Below are 24200 nucleotides of genomic sequence, written 5' to 3' on the forward strand. Positions count from 1 at the left end.
TCGGAGCTGACTGCTGCGCTCCGGTGGCCATGGGGCGCACGGCTGGGCAGCTCGGCTCGTCGCTTCTGGGGCTGTGGCTGCTGATGTGCAGCTGGGGGTGCCCTGGGAGCGCCGAGCTGCGGGCCCCGCCGGATAAGATCGGTAGGTGAGGGGTGGGGCGGCGCGGGAGGGTTGCTGGAGCGCGCCCGGCTCCAGGCGGCCGCTGCGCAGTGCACCAGGCCCGTCGGCTGCGAAGCTCGCCAGGCCACGCGCTCCGAATCCTTCTCGGAGGTCATAGTCTTCTTGGCTCGCCACTGTCGATGCCGCAGGGACCGCGTCTTCCCGGGCGTGTCGATGTGCCCACTTGGGGAACGGGCCATGGAGGGGGCCTTGGGGTGGGCGGAGGGCAGCCAGGCGTCCCTGCAGCCCCTTGTTCTGGAGGCCTGGGGACTGGGTTGGGGGAGGCCCCTCTCCTCATTCCCTTGCTTCACCTTTGGGAGGCCAGTCTTCTGGTTTGTTCTGGAACTACGAGCCGCCTCGCTGTGCAGATGACAGGCGCACGCGGCCGTAGCACACTGAGCAGTGCCAACAAGCTGACCCTGTTTGCTTCCCTTGATAGGCTGAACTGGAACCCCATTTCCATCACCTGCTTTGCTGAGGTGGGCCTGCTCCTAGAGGCCCTAGCTTGCACAATTTCCCTATCTAGGACTACTACACAGCGGCAATAATCCACTCTCAAGTTTCATTCAAGGTTTTTGCTGCGTTTGTTTTGCTTTTTTTATTCCCCGTAAAGCTTTGTTTTGTGGGAACATTAACCTATCTGTATTAATGAGACAGAACAAATCTTAGTAAAAATGGCGGCCACTTTATTGGAAATACGTGCTGGAAAGGCCCACCTCCTCTGCTCCCATGCGCTGGGCACAAAGAAGGGTGTGCAGATCCAGTGGTGCCTTGACAAAGAACTGTGAGAACCCTTGGGGCTCTGGCAAAAAAAAAAAAAAAAAAAAAATTCTAATATCCATTTGCACGTGAATGTAATACCACTTTTGTCGGGGTGAGGGGGGTGGGCAGCGTCTGCCTAGATTCACAGAGTTTTAGCTTCACAGCAACTGTGACTTGCCTCCCGTGCCCAGCTTCCCTAAATTGGTGATTATAGCCTTAAGTAACATCTGTTATTCAAAAACAAAACCCACATAGCTGACAGGGAAAGAAACTGTTCCTTTTTTTTTTTTTTTCCCCACCCATAGCAATTATTGGAGCTGGAATTGGTGGCACTTCAGCAGCCTATTATCTGCGGCAGAAATTTGGGAAAGATGTGAAGATTGACCTGTTTGAAAGAGGAGAGGTGGGAGGCCGCCTGGCCACCATGACTGTTCGAGGGCAAGAATACGAGGCAGGAGGTTCTGTCATCCATCCTTTAAATCTGCACATGAAGCGTTTTGTCAAGGACCTGGGTATGTCATTTGGTCTTAAGAGCTAAGTGGATTTCTGTGTGACCATCCATGGATGTTTTTATCAGATAGGGATCTGAAGTTTTTCTGCTTTGCTAATTGTTTTTTACAGAGAAGTTGGCAAAACTGTTTTCCTCACTTTGCTGCTAGCAATTAGTACAAGTACAAGCTTAGTTAGGAGCCACTTTCCCCGTAATGGGACACTAGTTATCTGTATCTTCAGTTATCTGGAATTACAGCCATTGGGCGGGGGCGGGGGTTGGGGGTGGGGTGGGGATGGTTGCTGTTCTTAGTTCTTAAACCTCTGGGTTCAAGCTGAAGAATCAAAGAATGGTTTGAGTCCGTAGAAACCTTGTGTACTCATTTTACAGCTGGGGAAATGAGGCCCAAAGTTTGAAATGTCTGGCTTAAAGTCACTCACACAGGCATGGGTGCAAACGTGTGCCTAGAACCTGGAACATATGACTACTTCCCTGCCACCAGAGGAGCTAGACAGGTTGTGAGGAAAGGCTAGCAGGCCTCTGCAGGCCCTTTGCTCAGGGAATATTGTGTAATTTATACCTCCTTTTAGTTATTTGAAATACCCAATTATGCAAAATAGGATTTGCACAGGAATGGGGATGCCTCCTTTCTCTTTGCTGCCTTCCACATCTCCTGTGGTCTCTCTTTCCTTCCTGAGGACAAATGTATGCCAGGAGCAACTTATGCTGGTCATACTCCTGTCTAACATTTGTTTGGAAGTTGAATTCAGTTGGTATTCTGGCATTTTCCTTTCACTTTTTAGTCTTTTGCAACTAAAAATAGCCAGTCTAATTTTGACATATCTGCATGAGCATCTGACCCATCGTTTAGATATCTGCTTTTGGACAGTATAATGAATGAGCAGTGTATTACATGCTGTTCTAAAGATAGAGCTCCTTTAATATGTTTTCTGAGAACTGGGGGAAACCTGGAATTCACTCACTTCAGAGTATCCCTGATAGCTTCAGATTACCTTCTTTCATTTGGTCAACACAGAAACCACTGACTTAGCCAACCCTTTCTGTTTTTGCAGGTCTGTCTACTGTTCAGGGCTTTGGTGGCCTAATGGGGGTGTATAATGGAGAGACTCTGGTGTTTGAGGAGAGCAGCTGGTTCATAATTAACATGATTAAACTAATTTGGCACTATGGATTTCAGTCCCTCCGAATGCACATGTGGGTAGAGGATATATTGGACAAGTTTATGAGGTAATTTTTTCCCCTTCCATTTAACCTAAGACCTTTTAGTTAGATGGTCTTTAGAAATTCTAATTTCTTGGAACAGTTCTCTACCTAATTTTAAGGTCTGTTTGTAAGATTGTTAGACAAATGGTTTATATAAAGTATGCAGACCGTTTATCCACTTGAAAATTAAGAGTAATTTTTGCTTCCGACTGTATTCTGCAAATACTTATTTAGTTCTGCCACACACTCTTAAATCCTCTACAAATGTTAATGCTTTGAATTCTTATGATACCTCTCTCAGGTATAGTTATTAGCTTCTTACAGATATGGAAGGTGGAGGCACAGAGGTTTCAAGTGTGCAAGTACACTCACCTAGTGAGTGGTGGAACTGGAGTTCCTACCCAGGCATTCTGGCTCCAGAGTTCTCACACTTAATCTCTGCACTGTGCTGACATTGTATGGATGAATGAGGTAATGTGTGTAAGAGCTGGTAGAAAGGACCACAAAACTTAAATAAACTTTGTGACATGATGTTTCAGTGAGCCAGTAGCCTGAGGCAGAGTATCAGCTGTGTGCCCCAAGAATTTAAATTGATACTAAATTCCAGCACTGTTTCAGGTAGTGAGAATACAGGTGCCACTCCCCCCCCCCTTTAAAAATATTTTTATTTATACTTGAGAGAGAGACGGCACAAATAGGGGAGGGGCAGAGAGAGAGGGAGACACAGAATCTGAAGCAGGCTCCAGGCTCTGAGCTATCAGCACAGAACCCGATGTGGGGCTCGAACTCCTGAACCATGAGATCATGGCCTGAGCCGAAGTCGGACGCTTAACCCACTGAGCTGCGCAGGTGCCCCTCCACTTTTTCTTCTTTAAGTGTTTCTGTATTTTCGAACTTTTCTGTGTATATTGTTTTGGTAATTAGGAAAAATAAAATAACTGGTCTAACTTTGAAAGACGCAGCCTTTTTCCCAAGGCCATTGGCCTGTGCTAATTTTTACGCTTGTTTACAATTTTAGATGCTGGAGAAATTCAGCTTGTAAGTGCTAATGATACTTCATTACTATGAATGTTTCAATGTAGTAAAATTGTTAAAAAAGGTGAAATTACATGTCATATGATTAAGTACTGACAAGGACAGATTTAAGGGTTGCATAGGATAAATACACTCTAGCTTTTTAACTTAGGGTAGTTGGGGATTTCTCTTTCTTCCTTTAGTGTTTATTTTTTGAGACAGAGAGAGACAGAACATGAATGGGGGAGAGGCAGAGAGAGAGGGAGATACGGAATCTGAAGCAGCTCCAGGCTCTGAGCAGTCAGCACAGAGCCCGACGCAGGGCTCGAACTCACAGACTGCGAGATCATGACCTGAGCCGAAGTCGGAAGCTCAACCGACTGAGCCACCCAGGCACCCTGGGGATTTCTCTTTCTAAACATCACTGTTGGGATGATTCCTTGAACACCTTTCCAGTGGGCACATTAAGGTCAGCTACAGTGCAGATTATTTTAAAGTAGCAATCTTTCATTCATTCACCAAATATTGACTGCCTAATTATGTGCCAGGCACTATTCTGGATCCTGTGGATGTAGAACCTAGAACACATCCCTGTCCTCAAAGAATATACGTTCTAGTAGACAAACAATAAACCAGTAACTAAGAAAATATATAGGACTTGGGTGGAAATAGCCAGTAACTTTGTAGAGAAGGTAGGTGGCGTGTTGCTGCATGCTCTACAGGAAAATCAAGTTCAGATGGCACCAGATGCAGACCTGCCTATATCTGTTAGTTTTCTTACCCGTGGCTTGCTTGGCATGTAGAGAATTGCCCTGGGAGAAATTAAGAAATCACTTTTAAAGTGAATTCTGGATATTATAGTACTGTGAAAAAGACCCAGTGATGGGATACATAGATTATACTTTTTTGTTGTTGTTTAAGTAAACTCTACACCCAGTGTGAGGCCCTAACTCCTGACCCCAGAGATCAAGTCACATCATCTATGGACTGAGCCAGCCAGGCGCCCCTACTATTTTCAGATTTAGAAAACAATTACCAAACTTCCTTGAATTACTGCCTCTCTCTGGTCTTTAGTATTTGCTTACACATCATATATATAGCACTGATCCTTATGTTGTTCAAAGGGCCATGCATCCTACATTTGTTTCTTCCAATAAATCAAGAACATAATGTTTACTTTTTGAGAGAGGGAGAGCACAGAGCCCAATGTGGGGCTCAATCTCAGACACTGGGAGATCGTGACCTGAGGGGAAATCAAGAGTCAGATGCATAACTGACTGAGCTACCCAGGTGCCCCGTAACATTTCTTGATCTGAGACTGATCCTTTCACTTACTCCTAACAAATATTTTGAATGTTTTACTCTTTTCTCTCTCTCCCTTCCCAAATCCAGTCTGTCTATAATCCTATCAGTTTTTAAATTTTATTAATTTTTTTTAATGTTTATTTTTTGATAGAGAGTGAGCAGGTGGGGTAGGGGCATAAGAGAGGGGGACAGAGGATCCAAAGTGGGCTTTGCTGACAGCAGCGAGCCCAATGTGGGGCTCGAACCCGTGAACTACAAGATCATGACCTGAGCTGAAGTCAGACATTCAACTGACTGAGCCACCCAGGTCCCCCAATCCTATCAGTTTTTAAAATGTATGTAGAATTCCATCACTTCTCACTAACATCACTGCTACACTTTGATGCAAGGCACTATTAACTCGTTTGTATCGATGGAGTAGCCCCCTGTGGTAGGCTGAATAATGCCTCCCTGCCCCTGCAAGATGTCTATACCCTAATCCCTGGAATCTGTGAATGTGTTACCTTTCATGATAAAAGGGACTTTGCAGGAATTATTTCATTGGGGATCTTGAAATGGGGAGGTCATTCTCACTTATTTAAGTGGGCCTAGTGTAATCACAAGAGTCCTTGTAAGAGGGAAGCAGGGGGATCAGAGTAGTAGGAAATGTGATGATGGGAACAAGAGGTTGGAATGATGCTAGGAAGATGTCACAAGCCAAGGAATGCAGGTGGTTTATAGAAACTGAAAAAGGCAAGAAATGGAATCTTCCATCAGAAATTCCAGAAGGAACCAGCCTTACCAACACCTTGACCCACTACTTTCTGGCCTTCATGGTTTCTTTTTTTTTTTTTTTTTTTATTATTATTATTATTATTTTTTTTAAATTTTTTTTTTTTTCAACGTTTATTTATTTTTGGGACAGAGAGAGACAGAGCATGAACGGGGGAGGGGCAGAGAGAGAGGGAGACACAGCATCGGAAACAGGCTCCAGGCTCTGAGCCATCAGCCCAGAGCCTGACGCGGGGCTCGAACTCACGGACCGCGAGATCGTGACCTGGCTGAAGTCGGACGCTTAACCGACTGCGCCACCCAGGCGCCCCTGGCCTTCATGGTTTCTGATGAGTAAGCAGCTGTTAAATCTTATTGAGAATCCCTTTTTCTCTCAGTCTGTTTTCTCAAGTGAGAACTCAGTGTTTTCACCCTCTACTTTTTTTAAGTTCCTAGGGATTGATATGGTTGGAAGGAGTGATTTGTTTCTCAGTTTGGGCACTGGTATTAATTTTTCCCACAAAAATGTATTCAATGTTTTATATACTATACTCACTGGTAGATAGGAGGTAATACTGAAATGGATGTGACATTGTCCCTGCTCAAAAACTTTACAACTTTGAGAGAAGAAAATTGTAAAAATTCTCCTCCTGGGATCACTGAGAGAGATCTTTCTTTGGCACCTATTTCTTCCTTTGTTTCATTACTTATCTGTGCATATGCCTTATTACCTATACCTAACTGTAAGCTCCTTGAGGGAGAGGAATCCTTTCTCATTTTTGTATCACTTGAAAAATAACTTTTCTCATTTTTTCACTTGAAAAATAACATTTTGAAGTCAGCATCAACCAATTTATGTGGATATTCTTTTAAGTCCGTGAAGTTCAAGAAAATATCAGGTGGGATTTTCTAAAAATTAAGTAATAGTGCTGAATGAGTGGCATGGGTACTGTGAACTGGGAAGTTGGGCAAAACTTTGCAGAGCAGGTGGGGTTCAAGCTGAAAGAAGTGTGTTCTGGTTGGAGAGAAGAGCTAATGTAGTGTTGGAGCAACATGCAGAGCATTTTCAGGTATCAGTGAATGGGTCAGGTTTGTTCAGTGGAGGGTAAGTGTGTGGTTGAGGGCACAGGGGGCAGCTTGTGCTTGAGCCTTCTACTTGTCATGAGACTTTCAGAGTTCTTTTACTTGTTTCTCTGTCTGCAGTTAGAGCAAAGGCAGTTAGACTTGATGAATTTGGCTCTAAAATACATTCCTTTCTTTTGGTCAGGAGTTTATTTACTAAGCAGCAGTAAGAAGTTAAAAAATGTTTTTTAAATCTTTATTTATGAGAGAGAGACAGAGTACAAGCAGGGGAGGACCAGAGAGGGAGACACAGAATCTGAAGCAGGCTCCAGGCTCTGAGCTGTCAGCACAGAGCCTGAAGTGGGGCTTGGACCCACAAACCGCGAGTTTGTGACCTGAGCTAAAGACGAATGCTTAACCAACTGAGCCACCCAGGCACCCCACAAGTTGTTTTTTGCATAAGCTGATGACAAAAGATGTGTTTTAGGTTTCTGAGAGATTCATAAATGTTTCAAAGAAACAAAACTGGAAGCAGGTAGGTAGATCAGTTATTCAGCTTGGTAGTCTGAATATAAATCCTGAGTTAAGATCAGGGAAATGAGAATGAAGAGAGATGTTGTGAAGACTGGTAAGGTTTTCTTTTTTGATGGGAGAAGCAGAAGTGAAAATATTTAAATTTGGAATTAGATGAACTGAGGATGACTTGTGGGATGTTAGCAGTGAACGAACATCCCAGCCTACATTTTGGCTGGGATAGGGGGTGGGTGGAGAGGATCAAGCCTGGTGGAAAGATAAAGTTTAATTTTAGAAATGTTTAACTGCTGCTGGAAGATAAAAAGTTGAAGGAGACATATGACATACCCACTTCTTTAAAAGTGCTCGCAGTGACCTTATTAATGCAGAAGAGTACACAAGGACAGTGTACTTCCAGAGGAGGTGGGAGTAGGGATGGGGATAAGAACTTCTGGGATACCCAGGGAAGATGGTGACTGAGGTGCATCTTACATGATAGGTAGAAGTTCAGTAGAAGGAGATATGAAAAGTTTGAATCTTATGATGCAATTTCCCTTCCCATCTTGTTTGGTGTTTAATGGCTATTCCTCTTCTTTTCAAAAGGATCTACCGCTACCAGTCTCATGACTATGCCTTCAGTAGCGTAGAAAAGTTACTACATTCTCTTGGAGGGGACGAATTCCTTGGAATGCTTAACCGAACACTTCTTGAAACCTTGCAGAAAGCAGGCTTCTCTGAGAAATTCCTCAATGAAATTGTTGCTCCTGTTATGAGGGTCAATTATGGCCAAAGCATGAACATCAATGGCTTTGTGGGTAAGCCCAGGCTTGGAATATTATGGATATTAGCTCACAAAAGGGCTTACCTGATGTATGGTGACTCCTTACTTTAGGCTATGAATTAGAGAAGACTTACCTTTTTCTGAAACCTCAGACATTGTTGGCAAAATTGTGTATATGTAGATCTGTGCATTTTTAGGGGGAGAGAGTCCTTAGCTTTCATACAGATTTTGCCCTCAGGGGCTATTTGGCAATGTCTGGAGACATTTGGAGTAGAACTCACCTGAATTGGGAAGAGAAAGTAGGTAGAGGGACTTTTACAGAGTCAGAATTAAAATACATTTTTTTTTTCCTACCACTGACAGGGGCAGTATCAATGTCCTGTGCGGATTCTGGCCTTTGGGCAGTAGAAGGTGGAAATAAACTTGTTTGCTCAGGGCTCCTTCGTGCGTCCAAAAGCAACCTTATAACTGGCTCAGTAATGTACATAGAGGAGAAAACAAGGACCAAGCGGACAGGTGAGCCTGAAATTCTATTTTATTGTTCCTGATTTCCCCTCTAGAAAATAATTGCTCAGGGAGAAAAACCACTCTTCTGTCATCTTGCACTCCTTTCCAAATGATGGAATTATAAATTGTGTGTATGTTGTGCCACATAGAAATATTCCCAAATGCGCTCAAGTACAGTGGCATGTCTCCTTGGAATTAAAGAATAATCTCATTCTTAAAAGTAAAAATTCTGTATTTTTTACTTACTGACAAGGTATTCAAGAGTCAGACGCTTAACTGACTGAGCCACCCCTGTGCCCCTAAACGTCTTTTTAATTCCTTAGAATTATACCTTAACTATTTTCTACTTTATAAACTATTAACATAATTATTTTTGGAAGGTATAAAGTATAGTGTGCTAGAAAGACTAACATGAATGCTTCTTTCCTCTAGGAAATCCCACAAAGATGTATGAAGTGGTCTACCAAATTGGATCTGAGACACGTTCAGACTTCTATGATATCGTCTTGGTGGCCACTCCATTGAATCGAAAAATGTCCAACATAACTTTTCTCAACTTTGATCCTCCAATTGAGGAATTCCATCAGTACTACCAACATATAGTGACAACTTTAATTAAGGGGCAACTGAATTCAACTCTTTTTAGCTCTAGAGCCTTAGACAAATTTGATCTCAGTACAATCTTAACCACTGATAATTCAGATTTGTTCATTAATAGCATTGGGATTGTGTCCTCTGTAACAGAAAATGATAATCCTCAACCATCAACAGAAAGGGCGCATGTTTGGAAGATCTTTTCTCAAGAAATCCTCACTAAAGAACAAATATTAAAGCTCTTTTTGTCTTATGATTATGCTGTGAAGCAGCCATGGCTTGCATATCCTCGCTATAAGCCTCCAGAGAAATGCCCCTCCATCATACTCCACGATAGACTTTACTACCTCAATGGCATAGAGTGTGCAGCAAGTGCCATGGAGATGAGTGCCATTGCAGCCCACAATGCCGCTCTCCTTGCTTATCATCGCTGGAATGGGCACACAGACATGATTGACCAAGAGGACTTATATGAGAAACTTAAAACTGAACTATGAAATGATACTGATCACTTTCTTTTCCCGTTCCTGGTTCCAAATGGAATATCACTGGCAAAAAAAGAACACAATCTGAGCAGAGATGATTCTGAATCTGATATTTTGCCATATATTAGTACTGTTTAACAAAAGTAATCCCAGTGAGTCATGAGAAAATAACAGGTTTCTAATTAAGCATGAAGGGGTTAACTACTATCTTTATACCATCTCCAAAATTTCTTAACTCTTCTTTTAATATCTGCCAACAGTATAGAATCACCTGAAGTTTGTTAAGCATGTGGTTTCTCTAGCTCCTCTGGAGATTCTGATTCACTAGGTCTGGTGGGTGGGGGCCCTGGATTTATTTCAAGCTGAGCACTTGAGAAAGAATTTAAAGATGTTAACTTTTAGTTGGGGACTAGTTCATTTGTGCTTCACAGCTGGAAGTGACCTTCAGTCAGATAGTTAAAACTTAACTATTTGAGCTGGTATCCTATGCTTGGCTTTAATTTATACTTTTTCAAAGTAGATGTGCCCATGCTAGAAGCCTTGACTTTCTGAATATTCTTTGGATTCCTTCCCCCCTGATTTTATTAGGGGTGAAATTCAGAAGCCTTAGGAGAACTTTGTCATACAAAAATCTCAAGTAAAATGAAAGCAAATATAGGCTATTGATTTAAGAAATTGGCAGTCTATTATCAAATCCTCACCTATGGAACTTTAAGAAATATTGAAAGACCCCCATGCAACCAGAGATTCTGATCTAATGGATTGAGGATAGGATCTCAGCATTGTAGCTAAAAAGTTTCTAAGGTGCAACCTGGGTTGAGAATCACTAATGTGGGGGTTTAAGATGTCTCCAAAGGGTTTTTAGTGCCTTAAAAGTCCCAAGAAACTGAATGCATTATCAAAGCAGGTTCATTTTTGTGAAGAATCATTTCTCTCAATAAGAACTCTAGTAGTAATCTTGATAGTAAGCACTGACAGACAAGAGGCAACTTAGATTTCTCCAGAGCAGTTGACACTAGGAGATCCAGAATGACACCACAATCAAATCCAGCATTATGTTCAAACTTAAATGCTTCTAAAACTACTGTAGCATTTGGGGTGAGAAACCGGTTGCTGAAATCTTGTTTTTAAGGCAGTTCTCAACTTTGGCTGCACACTGGAATAATCTGTAAGAGTTTAAAGCTTCTCAAATGATTCTAATATGCAACCAAACTTAAGAACCAGTTCTACATCTATCATACAAAGATCATCAATGGCTGTCTCTCTAGTCACTAGTAGGACAAAACAAGTAAAAGCTTGTGAATTCTAAAAGTAACTATAACAGAATAAGTATCGTTGAGACAAAAAAGTCCATCACCAGATTATGGCAGTAGATATTCCAACAAAATGATATTGATTCTTACTTAAAATGATTTTGTCTCTACTATAATTGTGAATATTAATATGCTGATAAAACTGCCAAGATATATTTGATGTAAAGGCGGTGATTAAATCTATGCTCTGTCAAAAGGTCAGCTTTTTAAAAATTTTACTTGTTAAGACGCAGTCACATTTTTTTTCCCTGTGGTTTTAATGAAGACAATATTGTAGAGAATGTAATATTGTGTTATATATATGCTAAAGATTGGTGAATAAAAACTGGTAATAGTTAATTTCTATTACTCACAGACTTGTTTTGTGATATCTGTATTTACTTACCAGAACCCCAATTTAAAATGTTGCTGTTGTATCTGATTGTTTTCCAAAAGGGCACTGGAAATTGCTTCCTCCAAGAGCAAAACATATTATCAACATATCAAGCATAAGATGAAAATATGCATCTCTGTTAAGTTCCTACGTGATGCTCTTGGTCTAGGAAGCATGCTTAGTACAACCAGTTCTATAATTTAGCTCTATGTGGTTGCAAAAAATCCCTGTCCATATCAGTGAAAATTTAAAGAGCTGCCAGAGAAGAGTAAAAATGTACTAGACTTGACATCAATTCCCCTTATTGGGATTAAGTTGGTTTGATCGCTCTAGCTATTTTGTTGTAAACATTTTTTTATAAACCAGAAGAAACATTTTAGAGATACATATAAGCCATCCATTATGTTGTGGTTTGCAAATATCTTACATACCCGAATATACATTTTATACAGTGTTAAAGTGATTTAAGATTTGTAGGCTTTTTTACCAGATCACAAAAAGTACAGCATCTGCTTGGTAGGTTTCTTGAAGTTAGGTTTATGATATTACCATCTGTAATGTATCTTTTCATCTGAGTTTGTGCGCCATAAAATTTATGACCTAGATGAATATATTATGGGCAGCATTATTTCTATTCTTTATACTCTACAAAGAACCACAAAACACTGGAATGTTTTTCTCTAGAGTTCTATTTCTATTCTTGTATTCAAAAAATCTTCCCTGTTTATGTTCAAAATAAACAACTATATCGTTACTTCCTGTGTTTTACTTCAACTGCAGTATACTTGGAATATAGATGTACTTGGAAAAGTCAAGAGTACATCAAAACTACTACAAGAGTTTTGAAAATTACAGTTAATGTTTCAGAAGAAATCTGCTCAGGTTTGCAGGTTCTTTATCTTTCCATTAAAAGATGAAAAAAAGCCATCCTAGCCATGCTTCACATTTAATCAGATTCTTCAATATTAATGCATAAAAGCTTTGGAATAAATCAGTCTCAACCAGGAACAGTTTGTGTTAGAAAAAACTAGAGTAAAAGCTAACATTCAATTTTCCATGTTCGGAATGTCTGAGAAAGCATTTTTTGACTATTAAAAAAGTTTATTTAACAAAAAAGTTCAATATGAAAATGCATGACCTGATTTTTACATTGTAGTAAAACAGGTGCTATGAAGGGGACACATGGAAGCAGTTGGTTTCTTCTGGTGAACACACCCATTGTTTATACTCGTTCCAAGGCTTCTAACATGATGATACTATTTCCTCGAATTACCTTAAAAAAAAACAACAAAAAAACAGTTTATTTGACATACTGATGGAAGAATTTTCACAAAATTAATGGTTTTTCAGTATTAAAAATCAGTTGTGAGGCCTTTTTTCAAGACACAGGGTTATTATTACATAAATCTTAATTATGACAAGAAGCTAGTAAGCCCTTTGTTAAAATGATGTACATTTTCTAGATTTAATAAGACTAACAAGTACTCTTGAGATGTCAAGTCCCTATGACTCATTTCATCTTCTAAACTGCAGTACTCAACATGTTCCTCTCGGTCCCAAGGAATCTGTTAAGTCAATAGGATAAATGTACAGAATATGTCAGTTTAGGGGTACAAGATTATTTAGGGAAGAAACCAGGATGGAAGTTGTGAAAAATATGCTTTATGAAGATGGCATTTAGTTGGGTCTTGAAAATGGGGTAGATTTTTGACAGGAAGACCAGAAACTCTAGACAAAACCAAGATGAAAAAGTATAGGGGGATAAGGGAAGACTCTAATTTGAATGCAGTAAAAGGTTATGACAGGAAATGGGAAACAAAGACAGTCTGCACTCAAATCTTAGAAGACTTCAAACACCAATGTTAAGATACTGGGAGGACATCATAAAACCATATAAGACAGTGAAGTTTCACAGTTGAGGGAATAACCACTGTTCTGGCAATAAAAGAATTGGAGCTTAGAGGCAGGAAGAGAAGTTATAAAGAACACAGTGCTTAATCAGTAATCATTCTGCAAACGAAGATAAGGAAGGATATTTATGAGCATAGGTGAAATGGCCAGTAACAGTTCAAGAGAGTTAGAATACAAGGGGCAGAAAAATACGTCAAACTAGAAGGCAAGGGGACTTCGAAAATAAGGAGCCCCTGGTGGACTGTAGATCACACTGCAATCACAGATCAGGTCCAGTAGAGCTGGCGAGGTGAAAAAACAGGAGGGGGATGAGAGGAAATACTAGAAATGGAAGCATTCTGATTAGGATTAAAAGTGGAGCTATGCCTATAGGCAGCTGAAGTAAAAATAGCTGTAACTTGTTCTTTTCTCCCCTCATTCTATTTGCTTTATTTATCATATACATTGTTATGGTTTTCCTCGGGAAAATGTCATTTATTTTAAAAAAAAATTTTTTTTTTCAACATTTATTTATTTTTGGGACAGAGAGAGACAGAGCATGAACGGGGGAGGGGCAGAGAGAGAGGGAGACACAGAATCGGAAACAGGCTCCAGGCTCTGAGCCATCAGCCCAGAGCCTGACGCGGGGCTCGAACTCACGGACCGCGAGATCGTGACCTGGCTGAAGTCGGACGCTTAACCGACTGCGCCACCCAGGCGCCCCCAAAAATTTTTAATGTTTACTTTTGGAAGAGAAAGAGAGTGAGCGTGAGTGGGGGAGGGGCAGAGAGCGAGGGAGACAGACTCTGAAGCAGGCTCCAGGCTCTGAGCTGTCAGCACAGAGCCCGATGCAGAGCTCGAACCCACAAACTGCGTGATCATGACCTGAGCCAAAGTCGGACACTTTGAGCCACCCAGGGGCTGTGAAAATGTCATTTCTATGAGGGCAGCTGCAGTATCCCCAGTGCCTAAAGCGGTAGCAGGCACAGAGAGGGCTCAGTAAGTCCCTGTTAAATAAACAAACTTGCGTGTGATTACTGCAGCTGACAGATCAGAAAGGAACAATGTCTTGGGGGTGGGAAAGTGTCTTGGAGCCTGGCAGATACAAACAGCAATGAGCATGATGAGAAGGTGGCAAAGAAATAAAAAGCAGCATGAAAAAAGAACAATGTCCTGAAAATAGGGACTGAAGGAGCCTATACACTTTTACTCTAAGTTAGGGATAAAAATCTAAACAACATGCTTATTTAGTTCTCAGAGTTTTAATTCCTGGGTTATTTGCAACAGATGGTGAATATCAGATCTCACTGATCAAAGCATGAAAAACTACTAGCTTTCTTTGCTCTCTGCTAAATGTGTCCATTTCTGCTGACCCCTTTCCCTAGAAGGGGAGGATGGCAGAGAAGTTATTTCATATAACTCAAACGTTCAGATCAGAGGCTTTTGGGGGCATTATTAAAAAACAAAATAACACTGTGTCACTCTCATCAACAGTTTCTAAAATGGTAGGTATTGCACACTTCTTTGTCCTCTCATGTAATACATGAAATAAGGCTAGTGAGTGGACACCTTTGTTATATAGTAATTCTCCTCTTTTCTCATTGTGTTTAGGCCTCATTCTCCAAATCAAACTGGAACCATCAGGTCTAGAATTCCATAGTGCTCCTTGTGTGCTTCAAGGCTAGTTTTTGCGAAGTGTTGCAAAGGCTTTTTGTCTCTTGAAAGGGCAGAACTATCTAATAAAGAATACAAACCTAAAATGGAGCTATAGAACCACAAAGCTAGTAGGAACTCTTGAACTATGCAGCATCTTAATATAGAATTTTTACTACATTCTTAGGGGAACTCTAGGGATGGAGTGGAATCTTGAAGACAGAAGTGAGGCCACTGACAACTCTGGGAATATCTCAGAAGAGGCTAGTTGAGACATCATTAGGTAATTATCCAGTTAACAGATACAGATTACCTCCCCTTCAGAACACACACATTTCTTTTAAGTTTATTTATTTATTTTGAGAGAGGGAGAGAAAGAGCACAAGTATGGGAGGGGCAGAGAGAAGGAAAGACAGAATCCCAAGCAGGCTCAGCTTTGTCAGCACAGAGCCCAATGCGGGGCTCAAACTCACGAACTGTGAGATCATGACCTGAGCCGAAATCAAGAGTCGGACACTTAATTGACTGAGCCACCCAAGTGCCCTGAACACACACTACTCTAAATATAATAGTATAAAGTCATTTCAATGGCCTCAGTGGGTCAATGACTTGAACAAGGGAATAACAAAGGCAATGTTTGGCTTTGCCAAACAACTTGTAAAAACAAAACTAACCTATTTGTTTCCCTTCTTTCAACCTCAGAAAAGCCATTCTTGCATTTTCTTTAGAATGTCTTTTTATTAAGGACAACTGATAGGTTATCATTATTTCACTTTCCAAGTGCTAATCAGCTGCAAGTATTGCCTACTAACACAAACATTTTTTTGGTCACACAACAAGCATTAGAGGTGGAAGAGCTGATTGCCTAACACAGTAAGTAGGTACTCATTATCTGAATGACTTCGAGATGGCACTGCTTTTAACCAATTTCTGTGTAACAATTAAGGCCATGAAAATTTAGGGGGAAGGGGTGCCTGGGTGGCTCAGTCGGTTAAGCGTACGACTTTGGCTCAGGTCATGATCTTGTAGTTTAGGAGTTCAAGCCCCGCGTCCGGGCTCTGTGCTAGCCTGGAGCCTGCTTTGGATTCTATGTTTCCTCCTCTCTCTGCCCCTCCCATGCTCATGCTCCGTCTCTCAATAATAAATAAACGTTAAAAAAAATTTAAAAATTCAGGGGGAAAATTTTGAGACAGATGTATGATCTAGGTTCGATTCCTTCTCTGATAAAATTCCAAGAAGTGTCACACAAATCTCTGAAACCTTGTCTTCCCAAATTAGAGCAGACTTTTAAAAAGTTTTATTTACTTATTTATTTGAGACAGAGATGGGGGGGGGGCAGAGGGGCAGAGACAGAGGGAGAGAAAGTCCCAAGAAGACAGAGCAGAGACTGACTTGAGGCCTGGACTAACGAATCGTGAGATCATGACCTGAGCTGAAATCAAGAGTTAATCGACTGAGTCAGCCACGTGCCCCAGAACTGACTTTTAGACATCAAAGTCATTATTGAATCTTTTTTAACAAATCTGTTGAGATATGAACTAAAAATCAAAACTACCCTCTTAGAATCAATATTTCTGAATTTGTAAGAGGAAGGGCTAGAGAAAAATCTTGGGACTATTTAAGAACTGTTTTTAGAAGAAACTAGGTGCTAATGATTTGTCCACAGTTTTATTCATTTTCAATAGAAGTTCAAGGAAAATATACCTTAAAAGGAAGGTCAATTTGCATAAAACTTGGAGGGGGAGGGGAGCCTCCCCCGTCCCTATCTAGAGACTGACTCTAAGCTGTTTTTCCAGCCCTGACCATCAATGTTTTTCAAATGGAAAAGCATTTGCAAGAAGCACTAACATACACTTTGGAAAGAGTGATTAAAAATTGTGAGGCATGGGCACTTGAGTGGTTCAGTTGGGTAAGTGTCTGACCCTGATTTATGCAGTGCAGAGCCTGCTTGGGTTTCTCTTTTCTCTCTCTCTCCCTCCCCCTCCCTCTCCTTTCTTCTCCCTCCCTCTCCCTCTCTCTCTTTCCTCCTCTCTCTGCCTCTTGCCTGCTCTGGTGTGCCCATATGTGCTCTCTCTCAAAATAAATAAATAAATAAACTTAAAAAAAAAAAAAAAGGCAAGGCTAACAATTATGAACTTTTACCACCTTTTAGAGATCTTTATGTTCAGTAATTTGCTAAAGCAGAAGTTGTCCTTTTTAATTTACTTTTCCCAAGAAACCTGGGGCTTACCACTTACTGGGTATATTGTCCTGTGCTGGACAAAGAGTAGAGTTCAAAGTCTGGGTTTTGTAGACAAACATCAAAAACTTTCTCAGTAGCCATACCACCATGCCCTAATGAATATAGAAATGTTTACTCCTATAATTGTTTCTGGGTTTTTTCCTATTTTCTCTCATGTGAATGGCTGTCACTGTGATCATCCCTTGCAACTTTTACCTTGGCCACTTTTTAAAAAAAAAAAAAATCTTTTTTTAAACATTTATTCATTTTTGAGAGACATGAGTGTGAGGGAGGGAGGGCCAGAGGGAGACACAGAATCCAAAGCAGGCTTCAGGCTCTGAGCTGTCAGCAGAGTCCAATATGGGGCCTGAACTCACAGACCAGGAGATCATGACCTCGGACGCTTAGCCAACTGAGCCAACCAGGTGCCCCTACCATGAAGGCCACCTTTAAATTTGGGTGTGACAAGTCAGAAAATCTGGGTTTAATTATACATACAATTAAAATCAAAAAGTATGATTTGGCCTGGCAGATTTGGATCACATGGGCACTTGTTAGATAAAATCTTAAAAAACAAAAATGTAGATTCTATGTAACCTCTACACCCAACGTGGGGCGCAAACTCACAACCCCGAGATCAAGAGTCACATGCTCTTCTGGCTGAGTCAGCCAGGCGCCCCAACAGAACATGCATTTTATAAGAAGATTTTCTGGGAATTCATAAGCATGTTAAAATTGACTATAACGAAGGACTGACTTTGGCCTCTATTATAAAGACTTTGCTAAAGCAAAGTCAAAAATGACTTCCTACTATTGTTTCAAATCCAAGAACTTCAGAGTGTTCTGCGTAAGATTCAGATCTAACCTACAGGAATGGAGATTACATCACAGCTGAATGACTGCCATATGTCCAACTAAATGGGAGATGGAAAGTTTAATCTTGCCTGTTATTTTCCTAATTCCATTTTACCCCAAGACTTTAATAGAAGGGAAATTAATCCTTATTCCAAGATAAATACAAAATCTCCAAGAGAAACCTTCTATCTTTACTTACCACCATTCCAATATTGTTCTGTTGCCCACTAGTTGCCATCTCCACACATTCATCTATCACAAGATTCATAAAGGGATCGAACCCCCGCAATATTCCTTGGACATGTCTGCCACCATTTAATTTCACTATAAAATGGGAAAAAGAAGTTTAATAAAACTGACCATTAAATATCAACCGTTCATTAAAAATTAAGTGGAATAAAACTCAGGTACCTGAGATATATAATCCATTGTCCTTATTATCTACCAAGCAGTGTGCTACACATTTCACGTTTAATTCCATGTTTAAACTTACCAAAAAGAAAAAAGTGGGGGGGGGGGGGGGCGCCTGGATGGCCCAGTCGGTTGTGTCCGACTTTGGCTCAGGTCATGATCTCATAGTTTGTGAGGTTTTTTTTCAACGTTTTTTTTTTTGTTTTTTGTTTTTAATTTATTTTTGGGACAGAGAGAGACAGAGCATGAACGGGGGAGGGGCAGAGAGAGAGGGAGACACAGAATCGGAAACAGGCTCCAGGCTCCGAGCCATCAGCCCAGAGCCTGACGCGGGGCTCGAACTCACGGACCGCGAGATCGTGACCTGGCTGAAGTCGGATGCTTAACCAACTGCGCCACCCAGGCTCCCCATCATAGTTCGTGAGTTTAAGCCCCGTGTCAGGCTCTGTGCTTACGGCTCAGAGCCTGGAGCTTGCTTCAGATTCTGTGTCTGACCAATCACACTTGGTCTCTCTCAAAAATAACAACAACAACAAACCCCCCCAAAAATCCAGGTACGGGAATGGGTGAAATAGATGATGGGGATTAAGGAGTGCACTTGCCATGATGAACACAGGATAATGCATGGAAGTGCTGAATCACTATACTGTACACCTGAAACCAATATAACACTGTATGTTAACTATTTTGGAATTAAAATAAAATTTTAAAGAAAAAAAAACTTATGAAAATCCTATCCAGTAGAATTATCATAACTTTTTATGAGGGAAATGAAGTATAGAGCTTCTTAAGAAACTGGTTCAAGGTTTTACAAGTACTGTGGGCTAGAACTGGAATTCAAAGGGAAGGCTGCTTGCCTTTGAAGCCCTGGTCTTAACTCCTATATACTTCAAGTACCGTACAGGTCAGATTTTTAGTCATAGTCCAAGTCCTTTGCTTTAAAGGAAAAAAAGGTTGATAAATTTTCAAATATCACAAAATAGGAAAATCCCATTAATTTTGTCTAAGTGAGGGAGGGCTTCTAGGAAATAGTACTGTGCAATCTGTTAACTATCAGAAATTAGGGGGGTGCTTGGGTGGCTCAGACAGTTAAGTGTCTGACTCGATTTTGGCTCAGGTCATGATCTCACGGTTCATGGGATTGAGCCCCACAATGGGCTCTGCACTGACAGTGTGGAACCTGCTTGGGATTTTCTCTCTTCTTCTCTTTGCCACTCCCCTATGCACTCTCTCTCTCAAAATAAAAAGACAAACATTAAAAAAGATTAGATAACAGAATTGCTTGTGTAAGATTTCAATAAACCTGCTTAATTAATGGATGTGAATTAGAGGTCCTGTGTGCTGTAAATCTTTATAAAGTTGCTCCAAACATTATATTGCCAAGACACATGCAGAAAGCAACTAACTAAAAACGAAACAAAAGACCCCCAAAAAACTTACATGATAATTTCTTGTCCATAAATCTGAAAAAGCAAAAAGGGGTAAAATTATATAAATGATTAAAAAAATTTAAGCATAAATAAGCACAAAAGTAGGTACAGTCAATATAATTTGTTAAAATTGGACAATAAAAACAATGAAACTTAAAATAGCAAAAACCTTGTACTGCTGTAAAGGAGGCAGGAATAAAGGGGTACCTCATTTAGCACTTACACAGAGAAATAGAATTTAGGAAGAGGCAAGATAATAAAAATGGAATGGATTTAGAATATATTAATGTACATCAAATGAGTCTTTATCCTGATACGAATTACAAAAACATTCTTGTTGTTCAATACTGACCTAATTTTTGATGACTGGACTTTACTATATTTAAAGATTTCAAAATTATATTTGGGGCGCCTGGGTGGCTCAGTGGGATGAGCGTATCTGACTTTGGGTCAGGTCATGATCTCATGGTTTGTGAGTTCAAGCCCTGTATCAGGCTCATGGCTGTCAGCATGAAACCTAAGCTTTGGATCCTCTGTTCCTCTCCCCGCTCAAAAATAAATAAACATTAAAAAAAAATTTAAGTTTTAGAGCCCAACATGGGGCTCTAACTCACAACTCCAAGATCAGGTGTTGCATGCTCTACCAACTGAGCCAGTCTGGCGCCCCTTGATGACTGGATTTTATAGCCATAACAAAAACAAAGATGTGTTTAGATTTTGGTTATTAGCAAAACCAAAGCTGTGAGAAAACTAGAAGGTAATAAAACTATATCCAAATCAATAGCTATTTTATATTTGAGACAATAAGGAGCGTTCTTTAATATTAAGCATCAATCTTAAGTGTTCAAAATATTCCTCAACACTTAAGTATTTTTTAGCAAAATAAATACATATCTTGAAGCTTTAAAAAAAATCTGGATTAAACAGGGAAATCCCATCTCAGCAGGATATTATGAGAATACTAAGCTATGTAGTCAAACCAGTTTTTCCCTCTTCCAGTTACAGGCTACAAAATATGAAATTTCATGCAATTTTAATGCAGAACATATCATTGGAGAATTTAAATATAAATAAGACAGGCCTGACAAAAGGTGTGAGAAGACACACAAATAAAAATATTTAGTATGGTAATTTTAATGATACATACAATGCAACATAACACACATTACTTAATCTTTATGATGACTATATAAAGTTATATATTGTTATTACCACCACTGTATAGATGAGGAACTAGGTCTCAGAAAGGTTAAGTAAATTGCCCAAGGTCACAGAGCAGGTGAGAAAGTTTAAGCAAATACAAATGGTTCATTTTTGGCTGGAGAATAGGGCAAATATTAGTGTGTGTAATATTTGGTGCTTGGATTTCAGATGGAGGAGCTTGAATGCCGGGTCAAGAACTCTGGACTTTACCATGCAGACGGTGATAAATTAGTAAAACAGAGTCCAGTCTTTGGCAAGACTACTGTGGCAGCAATTTTTAAGAGGTGGGAGGGAGAATTTGGTTAGGCCTCGGTATCTTGACCTCCACATTAACATCTGGGGCCAGATAATTCTTTGTTGAAGGATGTCCAGTGCATTGCACAATGTTGAACAACATCCCTGGCCTCTACTCACTAGATGCCTGCTGACAGAACCCGAATTCCTAGCCCCTAGTTAAGAACTACTGAGTTAGGCTAAACCAGGAGGAGGGGATAAAGAATAAAAGATGATATTTATGAGACGGTAAAGGAAAAAAAAAATTGAAGGTCATTGTCCAGGTAGGTCTCAAAGGACTTCACAACACATGAAATGTATACATGAGAAAAATATTAAAGCTAGTTTCATCCTCTGAAATTCTCAAATAGGAAATCTAACATTACACGTACAGAACGACTCTTTTGTTAAAAAATAATAACCATTTTACCAGTTCTTGATAAATCCAGGATACCTGTAAGATTTTATCAGCTCATCAATAAAAGAGTAAGTTTCAGATTAGCGTTTTCACAATAATTTTGATTTTTCTTAAAGTTAGGCTTATAATTTTTGCACAAAATGGCTTTGATACAAATGTGCATTTAAATGTAAATATGACCTTTCAATTAAGTCTGACTTCTTTATGGAGCTGTAACTATACAGAGGCCAGATGGCTTTCTCCCAAATTGATCCCTGAAACAATTTTGTTTCTGTTGTGTTATCCAACTACTACCTGCAGAATTCTGGCTTTACATGGTCTAAACAAGGTAGAGACATACTTAGGAGGCATGGAACACGTTAAGATCAGTCAGGCGTGCTTGAAGAGGTTAAAACTTTAAACTGCATCTATCTTAAGTAGGAATATCCTGTTTGGAGTTGATTTTACTGGGTGCAGGAAAAAAACCCAAAACCCTAGTCTTCTCTGACAGGGAAAAACAAACAAACAAACAAACAAGGAAGGTTCTCACACAGCTGGTAACAGAGCCAGGTATCAAATGACATTCACATTTAACTTAAGCACAAGAAAGCAAAAGAAAGGAATAGGATTTCCAAATTAAAGCTCAAAGTTGAGGCATCTGAGTGGCCCAGTCGGTTATGCGTGGGACTCTTGATTTCTACTCAGGTCATGATCTCAGTCTCCTAAGATGAAGCCCAGCAGGCTCCTCGGTGCTGGAGTCTGCTTGAGAAACTTTCCCCCTCTGCCCCTCTCCTGCTTACAACTCTCTCAAACAAAACAAAACCCCAGAGACAGCTATAAACTAAAAAACTAAAGTGGCTTTATAGGGCATGCCTGGGTGGCTCAGTAAGCTAAGCATCCCACTCTTGGTTTCAGCTCAGGTCATGATACTAGGGTTGGTGAGCTGGAGGCCCGCCTCTGACTCTATGAAAGTGCAGAGCCTGCTAGGAGGGATTCTCTCCCTCTCTTTCTGCCCCCCACCCCCGTGCTCACTCTCTCAAAATAAACTTAAAAAGACTCCTCATACACTATTAAGCACGTCCATTCTGCCCATCTTAGTTCTTTATATATAAATTACTCTCCAGCCACCTTATCTAGAACTTAACGCTATTCAAGATGTTCAACAAAGAATGGCACCCCAGATCTCCAAGCAAAGGAGAAAGAGCGTGAGAGTGTGTTGGGAGACGTGGGCTCGGGAGATCCAGCTAGAGGGGCGAGAAGACAGTACAGAGGCGCCTTGTCCGTCAGTGATAACCAAACCATGCAGACCAAGCCTAAACGAGATGTCTGCGCGGGCTTCAGCACAGGCGCGAGACGCTCCCAGGCTCTCCGCGGCCTCGGCCCGAATACGCACGCCAGGCACACTGGAGGAAATGGAGAAGGACCTAAGTAACTCGAAGCACGGAAAGAAGCTACTACTTAGTCGCAGGCCTCTCACATACTTACTTTTTCAACTCGGGAGGGTGAGCTTTGCTCATGATGCTTACTCGGCGAGCTCAAAGATGCCTCCAAACGGAATTCGTGGAGTCCTTCACGCTCCCGCGTTAGGCCCGGCGTTTTGCGTCTGACGTCACCAATCCCGTCAGCCAATCCATTGTTGGCGGATTTCACATTTTACCTCGCGATACTTACGGCTTAGGGGGAGGCCTTAACTCGCCTATCACGCTCGAGCTTTCGGTTGCGTCGCCAGCGATTGGCCAAGAAGGGGTGAGGGGTGGGGCCTTAAGTTCGCGTCTCAATTCCGTTTCCTCGTGTGTAAGATTGGCTTAATGGTTCAGTCTCTAGCTTTTAGGCGAAACCACTTAATCCCCTTCTTTGTGCATTGTTTCGGTTATCTTCTTCAATATACTAAGTGAATCTAGGTTCTGGAGGAGCAGGCCCTTAATTTCTTTGGCGTATATTCCTACATATTGTCATGGTAAGCCTAGGGTTCAGTAACATCAATTAAAGACCTCTGGACACCAGAGAAGTTGGGTGATTGGCCTCAGTTTCTAAGAACTTTATAGCGTGGAAGTGTATTCCGTGACAGTCCTGCAATTCTTGTAACAATGTCTCCAGAACCCCACTTAATGTACCTTGCTCCTATATAAAAAAACATGAGTAATCTCTGAGACACTCTTGACTTAAAAATCAATTCAAATGTAAAAAGTGACCTCTGACTTGCTCCGTTAGGTTATCCAAAACAGAGGAATACACATTTATGGATAAATAAAATTGGGATTACATAAGACTTAGGCCAAAATAGTAAAGCCTTGGTGATTCTAAGTAGGGGAGGGGATGATTGTCCAAAATTCAATTCATTCCTAATTTTCAGGAATGGATCTATTTTAATACTAATGATAGTAAAGACTTAGTTAAACTCATCACATAGTTTGTATTCTTGGTACTCAAAATCCTAGACATTGCATTTTCTCAAGAGGGTTCCTTAACTACCCCTCTACCTCTTGCTGTTACTGTTAAGTTGAAGCTAGAGATCTGAAATGCATATCGAATTTC

The 24200-nt window shown here is 40.7% G+C and overlaps 2 protein-coding genes across 2 annotated transcripts; one reads left to right on the forward strand and one right to left on the reverse strand.

Moving 5' to 3' along the window:
• On the forward strand, window positions 1–12086 carry PCYOX1 (prenylcysteine oxidase 1). Its single transcript, XM_047068426.1, has 6 exons — window positions 1–141; window positions 1227–1433; window positions 2485–2659; window positions 7883–8094; window positions 8424–8576; window positions 9000–12086. Exons 1-6 carry the CDS (start codon window positions 30–32, stop codon window positions 9656–9658), a joined length of 1518 nt encoding a protein of 505 aa, XP_046924382.1. The 5' UTR covers window positions 1–29; the 3' UTR covers window positions 9659–12086.
• Window positions 12087–12412: 326 nt separating this feature from the next.
• SNRPG (small nuclear ribonucleoprotein polypeptide G) lies at window positions 12413–23273 on the reverse strand. Its single transcript, XM_047068427.1, has 4 exons — window positions 23151–23273; window positions 19803–19825; window positions 18151–18275; window positions 12413–12605 (listed from the first exon to the last, which is right to left on the reverse strand). Exons 1-4 carry the CDS (start codon window positions 23180–23182, stop codon window positions 12555–12557), a joined length of 231 nt encoding a protein of 76 aa, XP_046924383.1. The 5' UTR covers window positions 23183–23273; the 3' UTR covers window positions 12413–12554.
• Window positions 23274–24200: the final 927 nt, after the last annotated feature.

This window comes from Lynx rufus, unplaced genomic scaffold (assembly GCF_022079265.1).
Source record: "Lynx rufus isolate CCGP_SWC_20201006 ecotype Redwood Valley unplaced genomic scaffold, mLynRuf1.p SCAF_8, whole genome shotgun sequence".
Lineage (NCBI taxonomy): Eukaryota > Metazoa > Chordata > Mammalia > Carnivora > Felidae > Lynx > Lynx rufus.